Consider the following 13,941-nt stretch of genomic DNA (forward strand, 5'->3'; position numbering starts at 1 on the left):
CAAATTCTGAAATTCGTAGAATCGTTGTTTAACTCCAATTCATTATGTTAATTTTTATTAATATACGACCATGAAATAATTAAAAATGTTACTTACTGCGAGCAGTGTGCAGCTGTCAGTATCCATTCCTGATTGAGAATAGATCCTCCACAATTATGCTTATCAAAAACTCGAAGGGAGATCTGTGGAATGGTATAAATGAATATTGTTTGTAGGCATAAGATAATGGAAATTCTATTTACGGTTCATTTGACATTCTTCTTGTAAATAAACGTTAGGCTTGCATAGATTTATATAGATACATCTCTTGCAAGCTGGTTTACTCTTTTAACGCTAGATGCATTTCGTGTTTTATGCCTTTTATATATAACTGTAGCTAAAAAAAAGTCACACCTGTTTACAAAAGAATAGGTGTGAAGTTAAATGCTACGCAGTCCGAGGTCTGGAAATAATGTGCTATTTTGAACTATTTTGCGCCTATTTCACCTTATTGGTATGATGTCAATGAGGCAATACGTGATAGTTTCTTTCAAATTTTATTTTGTACAATAATTCTTTAAATTTTACCCGGATATTTGTAAATGACAATATTTTAATCGAAAAAGGTTCTACACTCGCTAGTAATCAGCCTTGTTCACTCGATTTTTTTCCTCAACCAAATATTATTTGCATTAATAATTAGATATCTTCCTCTCGTCCGAAAATCTTTCTTTATGAAAATCGATATTACTTATTTTCTCCATAGCTCAGTCGCGCGGAATAGACGAATAGCACAGAAAAGGGAAGATAATGACTAATTTTCCTCACCAAATTATTCAAAGTCAACCAATTTTTATTTCGCTACGCGATTTTCAACAGTTCGAAGCATTTTATCCCATTCGTTATTAGCGTAATGTCCAAACTGGTTCTGCAAAGAATGTTTTTGGAAACTTTCCTTTACGAAATATTCTGTATCGTTGCCACCCTACTGTAATATCTCACAACTTATTTTGACTGCACTTATCATGAAATGTACCATCGAAAATGGACGCTTTTTGAAATCTCATTCAAATATTTAGCCGTCTGATCTCACCTGGGCTGGAAATTCCCTGCCCAGTACCTCCTCACCCCCTACAATGTGTGGCACGAAGTTTGTCCCCGGCGATTCCCTCTCCACTGCTGGTACAGCTGAAATATCGAAAAGAATACTATAAAACTCATGAAATCTTCACTCATCAAAGTTAATGATGCTTTATTTTTAAACAAATACCACATTTTAGACAAATATCACGTATTTTTCATTCTACCGAAAATGACGTCATTTTAGAGTCGCGTTTGGGCCTCGAAATTTTTAAGGAATGCAATTCAACGAGATGTGATTTGTCATGGAAGTCTTATGTATCATTTCCAAAAGTTTACGAGATTTGTGATGTTATGTCATAATTGAATCCTTTTTTTTTAAAGCCATCGAATATTTTTAATCCACCTCCAAATTCACTTTAGTGCATTTTCTCATAACTTTGAGAAGGTCCTGGCTCCAAATGTCCAAAGTTTCCTCTATAAATTTGAATTTTTAAAGTTCGGGTAGCGATTTGATGACTTAAATCATGATTTTTGCTATATTGTAATGATTATGGTTCTAGTGAGTTTTTCAACAGTTTCGCTATTATTACGGTTAGCGTCTTGTTATTATGGCGTGAACATTATCCCATATGCCTGCATGCTGTGGCGCTAATTTTCATATGCCGTCATGTGGTATCATGTATATCCAGTTGCTTTCAAGAAATTTTTCCTCGAAAATAGCGATTTCCAATCATTAAAAAGACTGCAGACCACCCAGCCTGACATTAAATTATACTTGGACCTCCCACACCCCCATCTATTAGTCGTACCTCTTCCTCAACACCTAGCCCATAATCTATGTCAAAGTTTATCAAGTAAAACAGTTTTTCTTAGAACACAGTAAGAATTGTCTAAGGCTCATATATTCCCAACTCATTCAATGCCCATCGCTTTCCAAATCCTCATTAACGATTTTTTTTATATTTTCCTATCGGTCATCCTTGACCACTTTACCTTGCAGGCCGCCCTTACAGATCACCGAGAAGACACTTCGAAAACCATTAAATTCACTATTACGTTGTGCGCGAATAATTTCAATGAGCACTCGGTGATCCAGGGTTGAGCCCAGATCGTGAATATTTATTTTTCCCTCGTGAAATCTGCCCGCGACTGTTTTACAGCCTGTTGCATATTCCGCCGACCTACTCAATGCTTGAGCCGTTACCTTCTAAAAAACACTATGGCAATTCCTTTACTTCGAGGTAAAGGTAGTGTTGCTTCATAAGGATACTAGCTCAAGTACGAAGAGTGAAATTAAGAATAGATGTGCGCTATTCTACGCCTACTCACTAACTTGTGATATTTCGAGGTCGTAAGCTCGGTGTTTCTCGTTAAAAAAAAGTTACTGATTTCATACGTGAATTTTATTATTTTTCTGTACGCCCTAATCACTGTCTCCCGATCGTCCCAGAACTTAGAAGCACGCAGGAATTATCGTTGAATGATTCCTAATTCACGTGAAATTTACTCACTTGATAAGATAATAATAATTTAATATTAACGAAAAGTGTTGGCTAAACTACGACCACGGTAGTCGTGGCCAAACTCACCATAATTTGCTCACAACTCAAGTTTTTCATAAAGACCAAGACAAGTTGGATACCGACACACGATAAATAATGGTAAAGTCAATAACGTAATGATGGTAAACTTCTCTCGAGATTCGCACCGGTGTAGAAACTCCATTTCTGCCGACGTTTCAAGCTCCGACTCGGGGCTCATCCTCACGGCTGCTGAGAGTCGTTTGAATCGCTTGTCGTGGGAATCCCGAGAGAAGTTTAGCCACACAATTCACCGGGGAAGTATAAAATATTTTTTTAATATTGTAACATTTAACAAACTCTAGCTGCCTAGATTTTTTGTTCCTCAAACTTTTTCCTCCCTCATTCATGCATAAAATTTTTTTCGCTATTTTGTTTAAGGGTATTCCTCGGGTAAACAGCCAATAGTCCTATTAATAATTAAAATATGAATGGGCTTTCAGCTTACCTCGGCTGGAGCCCATGAGGGCTAAGGCGATCACTGCCGTCTTGAAGAACATGTTTGATCGATTGGTAGCGTCGGAAGTATATCCTCGGAGAGCTTCTTTATTAATTTATAGTATTCTCGTGCATTGAACTGCATTTTAAATCGCAAATAATACGGACAATAGCGGAAGAGTTTTCGAGACGTTGTGCAAGTAGCCAGGTGTTGAGCATATGGGTCAACGACCGCCTCTGCATACACCACCGTTCATATTAATGCCAAAAGATTATATATCTAAATGGATGAGTTTCCAGCCGAGTTACTTCGAGTTGCTCAGAGGGTGATTTTTTTATAAGTATTAATTATAGCTGTAATCAATTATTGTTGCGCTATGTTTATCTTAAAATTGTACTTTGGTGAAAAAGTAACATTAGCGTATAATTCAACCTTGCTAAAGCGCACTTGGTGATTTGCGAAATATCCATAGAAATTATCAAAGAGAATATCGTTATTGATAAATATTAATTACGATATAATTACAGCAGTAGTACATTATTGTTTTGACGTATTCTCTTAAAACTGTGTTTCAGGGGAAGAGCAACCAAATTTTCAAATAATTTCATTTGTAGCGTGATCTAACTTTTTGTTGACGGAGAATTTAATAAAGGTTAATGTTGTACAGATTTTGAGTTTTTTAATGCCCTATATTATGCTTCACTAGGTTTTTCCTCAATATTTTTAAAAAGTGTAATCAGGCATGTTCATGTGTTTAAGTCGTAATTCCAACTGAAAATTTTATTCTCATTTTTTTACCACGCGTGACTTAATTGTTTAATTTTCGTAGCAGTTTTATTGATTTTTGCTGTCTGAGGATAGACTAGTTTTCGCAGAATAATTCTCTATGGCTAATATTGATAGGGATGTACATATTTAAAGGAATATTTTTGTCCAATGTCACTGGTAGGAAAATTTCCCAAAACTTTTTCTTTAATTCTGGCGAATCAGTGTTGGTATCCCTTTTCAAAGATCGTGGTTTTTACAACAATATTGTTTCATCTCTGACCATGATTTAATGTTTTCTTAATATTTGAAATCATTTGTAGTGATGCAAACGAATCCTATTATCTTACATTTTTACTGTTTCAGTTCACAAAGAGTATTTTTTCATATGATCGTATTTAATTTCACCGTTTAAGATTCCAAACACCATAAAAATAATTGCCGTATTTCTTAGCAATCTCACCCTCCCTCCTCGCTGACTGATTAATAGTTCAGCGTGCAAAAATTTGGATGTTGACAACTAATGGCATTAGATTGCCCCCTGTTCGCATACGATAACAGAGATTCCATAGATATCACCAAGTCGACTCAGCGAAAATAAAGGCTGTTGATCTCACTATCTTACTCTCGGCATATCGGTATTATAGAAACATAAACAGATGATGATTTTTTTTAAGGTTATTGACTTCTTTGACGGCTATCCACTGTATTCCTTGATTTGGTGGACGAAAATTTTGTGTGTTTTCTAATTGGACATGCAGTTCTACCTGGATCGAGAGGAGTTCCTTGAAAAAAGGTCGAACTTGTCATCCATACAATCGATGCAACGATGGAGAATCTCCCAGTTCATTTCTCCTAGGTATGTAATACTACTCTGCCATTCATAGTTTGTTCTTCTAATGAATTTAGTTGGAATTTTTTCTCACGTGCAATCGAGCCTCATAATGAGATAAAACAAATTATAGAGATCTTTATGTTTAAAATTTTCCTAGGAATTTTTTGAGTACGAATCTCTATTGGTCTCGAAGTAAGTATATTCCTTTTCATTGGTATAGATGGATACACAAGTTCAAAAGGACAGGTATAGGCCATTGTTTTGGGGAAGGAAAACTTAATACCTTTCGAAGTGCCTGCGGGGCATTCTATATCCCACAGCGAAACTGGAATTTCGGAGAACTTCAGTCAAAAACAAATAGGCGTGAAACACACATTCGAAAAGATTTATCATTGAATAATGAAGTGGTAAAGAAAAAATTCCGTATGATAACAACCCCTATGAAAAAATTGTTTATAAAAACAGGTTTATAAAAATTTTTCATAGGAGAATTTTTATGATTACCGCTTTCTTATGAATTATTACGACTGATAGAAAATAATAACTACATCAATCGTAAATTTCCTGGTTATTTATTTGGTCCTGCAGGTATTGAGTTTAATGAGTCTGACCAATTGGATTGAAATGCCAAGTTTCTTCAGTAAACGTTTACCTCGGAAACACTCCACTGGTGAGGTTATTTCCTCCTCTTCTTACTAATTCTGTCTTAAGGGCGAAAAAAAATTTCTCGTGAGAGCCAATTCACTTCAGAAGATTAAAATACGCTTAAAAACCCCCATATTTGAATACATATATACAAATAACACTGCTAAGCGACGGGCAACATGTCGCAACCTTTCTGCAACCTAGAGAATATTCCAATCTCACATACAATCAGTGTCTTATGAATGGAATAAATCGGATTTAAATATGCATATACTCTGGCTAAAATATTACGTTATAAAATTTTTCAGACCAAACGAGTGTATCAGAGACGTAATTAGGACGTTGCAAAAATGTTGTCAAACGCCTAGCTGCATCCTGCAACTACTGCAACCTGGCGCAACCCTTTTGCAACGTTTCCGCAACACATTGTGTTTACTGGGTCCCTTCAAGGTAGCACCAAGCCGTAGCATTGAATGGAGATTGGGTTAAAAATAGTTACGGTGTAGCTAAAAGATTGGGGAATAACATGGTGTGTTTGAATGCTGAATAACACAACCCATGTTTCAGAATGCAAATGTGTCGCATTACTCATTGAACTCCCCGTATATTTATTCAATATTTGGGATTTTAAGCGAAAATACTCTGTCAGAGCTCTTTAAGCCTTCATTGAATTAGTACCCAAAAGACAATCGGTCCGATGCTTGTTTATTGGTTGTTTTACACCAGACATTGAATTCTACTATTAAATATGTGGTTTTTCGCACTTACGTGGTTAAGCGCACTTTGTAGTTTCTGAAAACTTTAGTTCAGGGGACATATTACCCATACACTTTTTAGTTTAATGACTCTACAACCGGTGGCACTAGTCGACAGCATTATAATAGAATTTGTGGAACATTAAATGGTGTTTGCTTTTGATTTACCATGAACTCCAATGAGGGTGTTTGTAATTTCAGCCCTCGGCATAATTTATGCAACCCGCGTGTGCAAATAAGTATGAATAGGTTGCATAACCTGATCGCGAGCCTTTTATGCGTTGTGGTGGCAGTGATTTTGGGAATAGGAAAGACCAATAAATAGCTGAAAATCTACACTTACAGTTTCTTTTTTTTAGAAATGTATGTAACAGTCAACAGCTGATTAAACAAGACTGGAGGCGTTCGAGATGTGGGTATGGAGGAGAAATGGAGACGGCGGAGTGGACTGAGAGAAACCAAGAAGTTCTAGACATGGTGGGCAAGGAAACTTCTACAGTGAGAAGCTCCCTCTCCACTTCTTTTATAGTAGAGGAGACACAAAGTGGACAGGGGATTTGGATGGAATGAATATTGAGTGGGGAGGTGAATTTAAAAGCCATGTTTGAGGAAATAATGTATGGTGGATTTGGGAGATCCAGGTTCAAATTCTTGTAAATTCAATGCAAATGATTTTTCCTCTCTGTTATTTTTGCTCTGTATATTAATTAACAGTTGACGTCATAAAGGGTACCCCCTTGCTAGTCTTCAGTTACTTCCTTGATAGAATAAATCCTTTTCCAGGATAAAATACTTGATGACTTAGCATTAAGGACTACTAGAAATTAACCACTCGTTCCATTGAATTTGTTGATCCTGAAGGTATATGCTTTATTATTATTTTTTTTTTCTCCTTTTTCTTGACCTTATTTTAAAATATAAAATGATGTTTCCTGGAGTTTAGGTCAATAAATTATATATATAGGTTTTTATAGGTATATGCTTTGGCTGTAACAGCGCTTGGGAAATAGGAAATGACTTCATACACATTTTAGAAATCTCAAAGTAAACATGTTTCAATTAAAATGCGACTGTGAATCACTTTTATGTTATTATAGTTATATTGATGCTTTAATAAAATAATTGAAAGGATTGCCTGTCACTAAGGAGAAAAAAATTATCAAAAATAATCACTAACTCAGTGATTCAAACCCTAGATCCATCCGGATAGCTGAGAACAGAGCTCACCCCAGACTAAGCCTAAGGTGCATCATGCACACATTCAGGATAAGGGGGCAGTTCCTCCCCTGGACTACTTAAGTATTTGAGGATTTCTGTTTGAAGAGGTCTCATCCACACTTCCACTAATAATATCACCACATTCTGTAAAAGACACTTTGCAGACCTTTTCTTTACACTCCAACACAATTCTCCTCTCATAATTTTTTTCTGATTATGACGCTGTTATTAAATCTCTACATTTCCCCAGTGAATCTATCTAGCATTTCTCTGCATCACTCGGATACTTTCAGGTGTAATTACCTGTACTGTAACCTGTCTCGTCGGGTTTTGGGGGTGGGGGAGGATTCTTTGGAGGGTTCGCTTAAGGCGAGCGGGTCGTGGTTCGGGAATAAGGGGAGGTGGGGGAAACGAAAAGGGAAAAGTGGGTGTGGGGTGGGGTGGGTTTCACTTGCTGAATGGAGGCTGGCGTGCACGAAATAACGAAGGCTTACGTGACAATTTACAATTTCAGCAAAACTTTTAATACACACTTCAACTTGAAAATGAACAAAAAAACACATAAATGAATTATTCTTCTGCATAAGAAAATTAAACTACTGCTACTGGCCAGTTAAATACCATGTGACAACAATTAGCGAACAATAAAAGAAAAGAAACTCTGTTTTAACAAATGTTGGCGTAAAAGAAAACGGAAAAGTCGAATAATGACAAATGCCAATTTCAAATTATCACTTTCTGTCCTAATAACTACAATTAACCATTCACACACACGCGGGGGAAAAGGGGAGGGCATAAAAAAAATGCACGGGAATGTATCACAGTTCTTCTTGTCTTGAATAGTGTGGGGGGGGGGGGGGGGAAATGGGGCTCTTCGGGGTCTTCTGAATTTAGGGGGGGGATATAGGTGACTGGAGTACTTATCGCTCTCTCTGAGTTGCGGATGGAAATGGCTTCCTTGGCTGGCTCCGGTCAACGTTGCTGCATCTCCTCTCATTGTAGGATGAGAGAATTTCTTCACTGGGTGTCATGGAGTGACGTTTCTCTATTTTGCGTGCTGGAAATCTCCCTCTCGTCTCCTCTTTCCTTGCTACCGCCGTAATTAATTTCAAAGTCAACTTCTACGCCTCGCTGCGTCTCTCTCGCTCTCGTCTACAGGAATGCCTCAGCTGACTGCCAGAGCCTCCGGCTGCATTTCTATGCCGAATAGTCTTCTTGTCGCCTGCTGTACTCAGCTTTTATAGCCCTGTGGGTCACTTTCTGGGGGTTGGGGTAAGGAGGGGAGATTCGGAATGGCAGGTTCTCCGACTCTTCAATAGGGGAGGGGGGGTTTTTCGCCAAAGTTTGTGGAGGGTGGGGTTAGCGGACTACATCACCTTCAGTTTGCTATGTGCAGGTGTTCTTCTTTCGCTGTAGGGTGGGGTAAACTTGCTGCTAGTCACATACACATAGGAAATTTCCGCTCTTTCTAGGCGGAAGAATCGTGGAAGGGGGAGTGGAAAAATACAGCACTGGGTCATTCACGCTTCACTTCACATTCACACAAAATTACATAAGCCTTCCCTACCTCGTAAACGATTTAGACGCCCATGAACCGCACCAAGCGGCATCGGTTACATTACCCACAATGATAAATAATCCATGTGTTTGTTGTAAGTAATTTGTTTCTCTACTGTATTCTTCCACTGTCTGTTTCTCAGTCTTACTCCATATTATTTAAGTGGGTACCTAAATAATTTTTGTGGAACCATTCCATCATCTACTGGTTAATAAAATAATTTTTTTCCCTTTTTTCGATAATTTAATGAGACAACTGGTTTCACCTTAGGGTGTTGTTTTCAATTCTGGTGAGCTCAGGCTTGTTCATTGAAATGTATGCTATGGGGTGGAGTTGGGTTTGACAGAGGAAACCTTGAGATGAGAATGCGTATTTAAAGGAAGAAGATGGGATGGGTAGAGGAGTGAATGTTAGGTGTGAGATATTTTAGTGCCCTTTGTGGCAGCTTCTTCTCTTTTGAGTCGAATAGTGTTGTATCTGGTGGTGGATGGATGGTGTCATACTAGTAATTGTTTGTGCTGGTGGTCAGAGTGTCTCAGCTTCAAATCTCTTTTGGTGGGGAGGATGGGAACAGTGGCTGGGGAAGAAGATTTATTGTAGAAGAATTTCGGAGATGTGCTCAGCTTTGTCATAGTGAGGGTGGGGGTTTAGAAGGGTTTTGGTCACTACTTGGGGATATCCTGCCACAGATGGGTTAAACTGTAGGATCAGGTGTGATAAATTTATATCTAACCTGCTGCATCAAGTGGTGAAATTCACAATAATTGGCATAGGAAAGAATTCTCCTGGACTGTCAATCTAGAAATGAACATCTAGGGGCATTAATCTCTGTAAATTGCCATGGGAATCAAGGAACCTGGATAGCGAGGTGGTTTTCTTAGTGGCCTGGAAAGCTGGCCTGTGGTTCGATTCGTGGTCCAGGGGAATTTTTTAGTGGTATGGTAGTTGTGGATAATAGAGGGGGTGGTGGGTAGTGGGTAGATGGGAAGTGGAGGAACATTAGAGAGCTTCTGTTTGGACCTACTGCTGCAGTGGAATATGCTAGAGAACCTTTATTGCACGCACATGTTCTGTTCTGTTTTCTTCTTTGAATAATTTCTAAACTTTTGAAGGTATCCAATTTCCTTCCTTTTTCTTGACATGCAGGATTTTGAGATGTGACAAAAGTAATGCTTCTGTGATAAAGGGCCAGGGTGACAACAGCAATTAATGTGAAGACTGCTTTATCACTTCAGATAAAAATTGCCAAAATCACCTTACGTAATTGATGGTCCATGGATTTGAATGCCAGAATCAGATGAGAATAAAGACACCATTTAGCATCCAAAATGATGAATATGTAAAGGGAAATTTGGGACTTGTGCTGTAAGCATGGATGTAACCTGAAGCTTAAACTCAGGGCAAGTCTAAAGGCCGTTTTACACAGGGCACGGAATTGCGCAGGTTAGAGCTGCAATTATTTTAAAATGGCATGGTTTTGCGCGAATGCATGAACGAAATTAGAATAGGGGCTATTTTGCCATCTCGCATCCACACATTCTCACAATTCACCACTTTACACGACGCAATTTTGATTGTGCCTCCGCACTTACGTCAGATTGCACAACTCTGTGTACCGTGTAAAACAGCCTTAAGAATAAAAGGCTGTGAATGATGGGCACTGAACATGGAAGGTATGAGGCCTCTGAACAAGGAAGTGAAAAACTACAGGCATAAAAGGGCTCACATGAAGCATGTCATTCTGAAAAGTGAACATTTTGCAGAATGAACGATGGAGTTTTAAAGTTAAGGACCCAAACGGGACATTGGTCTTGGTGTTTAGTTTAGGATATAGAGCATGCCAGAAAGAATGTGGAGCAGGATGAAGGTTCAAAATATGGAGAGGTGTGGAGTGTTGTTAAAGAATGTGGGTTCACAGAAGGGTGTATGGGAGTGGTTGCAAGGTTCTCTTTTTGTGCACTGCTTTATATTGTTCATTGTTGAAATCTATATATATGTGGTTATCATATATGATAACATACTATGGATACATATGGGTTGGTTAAACAATTATATATTGTTTGCAGTTGACATCATCCAGAATTTGATCTAACTCAAATTGAAATCAGCCTGGCAACATCTTTCATAACCCTCTCCGTAGTAAAATCTAAATGTATACCTCAATTTTCATTTCTTCCTAACCAAGCCAAATCCCACCTCATTCTAAACCTCTCCAGGGGCAGATTCAGGATATTTTCTGAGGGGGGGGAGGAGGGGGGGCACAAGGGTTTGACAAGTCTTCTCATATTTGAGATTAGAAACAAAAATCAGCAATTACTGTAGAAAATATTCTCTTTATTTTGAGATAAAAGTTATTAATACTAACTTAAATGATTGAGGCTCCGTAAAACACAAAATAAAACGAACGTAATGAGAGCCGTATTAAAACTTGTCTATTTTTTCTGGGGGTACGTGACCCTAGGGCCCCCGTAAATCCGCCTATGAACCTCTCCATTACAACCCACGCAGAATCTGCCCACCTGACCTGCTACACTAAAGCGAGTCTTCTGCTTTATAAAACATCTGCTTTCCCTTGAATTGGATTAAATTTGCTACCTCTAGCATTCTTCTTATCCATTGTCCCTAAAAGATCAAGCAGAGCCCATAATATATGCCAGCCAAACTCAGTGGCGTACCTATAGGAATAAGCTTTGGGAAAGATGGGGAAGCGAGGGATCCAGGGGACCCCAACCTCTGGCAACAGGAGATCCAGGGGAAAAGTTTTGAAAAATGATAAGCCTGGAAATACATTTTACATCATTTTGGCTATTAAAAGTTTTATGTCAAAATTAGACAAAAGTTTTAAATACTTTTTTATTTCTCTGAGGCTTTGGGGGAGATCTATCCTCTCCATCCCCCCATGGTTACGCCCCTTCCCCCACTCAATGCCAAGAAGACCAATTGTCTCAAACAAGGCACTCTTCATTATCTGCCTCCAATTGAGGCTAGAGAAAATTTTGCATGCTTGGCTTGGCCAAGGGCATTGAGAGAAATCTTGAGTAGGCATAGGAGTTGTTATTTTTTTATGTCTCAAATTATCAGAGAAGTTATGAGAGGCACTATCTCAAGTAGATGAATTGGTTAAGCTTATGGGAAGCAAATGAGGGTTAATAAAAGCAGGATATCTGACCAGATAAGAATTAGCTCTAGACCATGGAGAGGATTTCTACCCTTTGATGTTCTCCTCAGTGGCGCAGCGAGGGGGGAGAGAAATTTATAAATTTAATCCATTTTACTTAATTGCATTGATATTGCTAATTGAAAAGTGAAAGGATTAGTAAATTATCCCTCAGAAAGCTGTAAAACTCACCATTTTGAGCCATTTATCTTGAAATTCCGCAATTTATTTATCTCACACCTACCGCTTATCCTGGTGGGTATTCCATACCCCCACACACCCCAGTATGTATTAGTTGCACCTAAACCCCCCAGCCTTAATTTCTAGCTGCGCCCCTGGTTTTCCTCTCCTCAGCCTCACCTGGACTATCCCGTTCAGGAGAGAAATGGAATAAACCCCAGGGGAAAAAAATTTTAAATTAATATAGTTTTGACCTTATAAGGCCTATATATATATATATATATAGCCTCTTTGAGTGTGAATGCTATGGCAGAGAAAGTGGAAGTTAATACCTCAGATTCAGATAGTATCAGCTTTTTAAGCATCAGAATTCACTATAGCAATGAAACTTCAAATAATGTGATATAAATAGCGAGGAATACATTTGATTTCCAAGATGTAGATCAGTTTCACCACCACTGCTGCAGTTGGCATGATAGTCAAGGTATTGGTATCCTAAAAATGCCCATTCCAGTAAGGAAGTTGAAGTTCCAATGAAAAAAGAGTTGTAAACATGCAAATAATGGTCTCTTTTCCCTTGGATTTTTCCATGCTTACACAAGCCCGATTTCCCATTAAAATGGTATCTAAACCATGTGTTTGAGATAACTATCCCGCCAAAGTATCTATTTCCCCTACCTATTCATTTTATAGTTTTCTTTCTCTCATCATTGTCCTAACATGCCATGTTCTGATGCGTATCTCTTTTTGTTTAACTCCATCTTATTAGACTTCATTCCTTGATTTTCCGAACAAGTATCTGCAAGGATTTAAAATGAAAAATAATAAGATAGCTGTGCTTCCTCCTGCCTTAGGTGATCCAGATCATCTCCATGAGTGGAAATAAAGCATGAAGAACATACCAGACAGTATATATCTTGTATTTTGAGTTTTCCTATGGTATCATTATCAACCATTAGTTCATTATATTCAGTTATTACCAGCAATTCACAGCAGTGGTGCCGGGCCTTGAAGAGATTTTGAAAAGAGTATTACTCTTGCCTTTTGATGGGCATCACTTTTCAGAGAGGCACCTTTGAGAAGCCACTTTAGGTACCATTTAGACACCTGATACAGTGGCGGATAAATATGGTGGGTGCAAAGAGTGCGTCTCCCCCCCCCCCCCTTGCGGGATTTCCCGAATTGCCGAACACTGCAGAACCAAAATTGTAACTTTTTTATATTGTATAATCGGTTTAAAGGAAAACTTTGGATTATTTTTTTATTACGATAAAGTAGCTCAAGATAAATTTTCGATACATCCACTGCATAAACGCTTAATTATCGCCCACCGAATCAAATACGCTCATCTAGTAGTCCTATGCAGAGGCATTGTTTTGCACCCCCTCCCCCCTTCCATTGAGTTTTTTCTGTGTCCGCTACTGAGTTGATAATAATAATGTAAGTGAATGCCAATACTGGTTGTGGGAATGCTGCTTTGCATGGTGAGAGGAGGTAGCCTTTGAATCAGGGTGAAATGCCTTCTTTGCGCTGGTAGCGATTTGAATTGCGCGCCATTGAATGCTCGTCTGAGAAGAGAAACTGATGAAAGCCGCTGAAAACGTTACAAACATATAATTTAATCATTTTTTTATTTAAGAAAATAAGGTACTCATAAAATCCTTGATCTCTATCCGCAAACGGGGATCCTGAGTATAGACGTGTTTTTTTTTTTACTTGCGTGAGGAGCGTGAGGCGCGTTATCAGT

General features: G+C 38.3%; 1 protein-coding gene across 1 annotated transcript in view; it reads right to left on the bottom strand.

Annotated features, from left to right (window-relative positions):
- Nucleotides 1–3,198, bottom strand: part of LOC124158165 (transmembrane protease serine 9-like) — a 29,702-nt gene extending 26,504 nt beyond the window's left edge. Inside the window, exons 1-3 of the mRNA XM_046533349.1 lie at nt 3,091–3,198; nt 1,073–1,167; nt 97–182 (exon numbers count right to left, since the gene is read on the bottom strand). Coding sequence (XP_046389305.1) covers nt 97–182; nt 1,073–1,167; nt 3,091–3,142 — 233 coding nt within the window. The 5' untranslated portion in view covers nt 3,143–3,198. The remainder of the gene's footprint in view (nt 1–96; nt 183–1,072; nt 1,168–3,090) is intronic.
- Between the last annotated feature and the right edge of the window lie 10,743 nt (nt 3,199–13,941).

The sequence above is a fragment of the Ischnura elegans genome, chromosome 4 (genome assembly GCF_921293095.1).
Source record: "Ischnura elegans chromosome 4, ioIscEleg1.1, whole genome shotgun sequence".
NCBI lineage: Eukaryota > Metazoa > Arthropoda > Insecta > Odonata > Coenagrionidae > Ischnura > Ischnura elegans.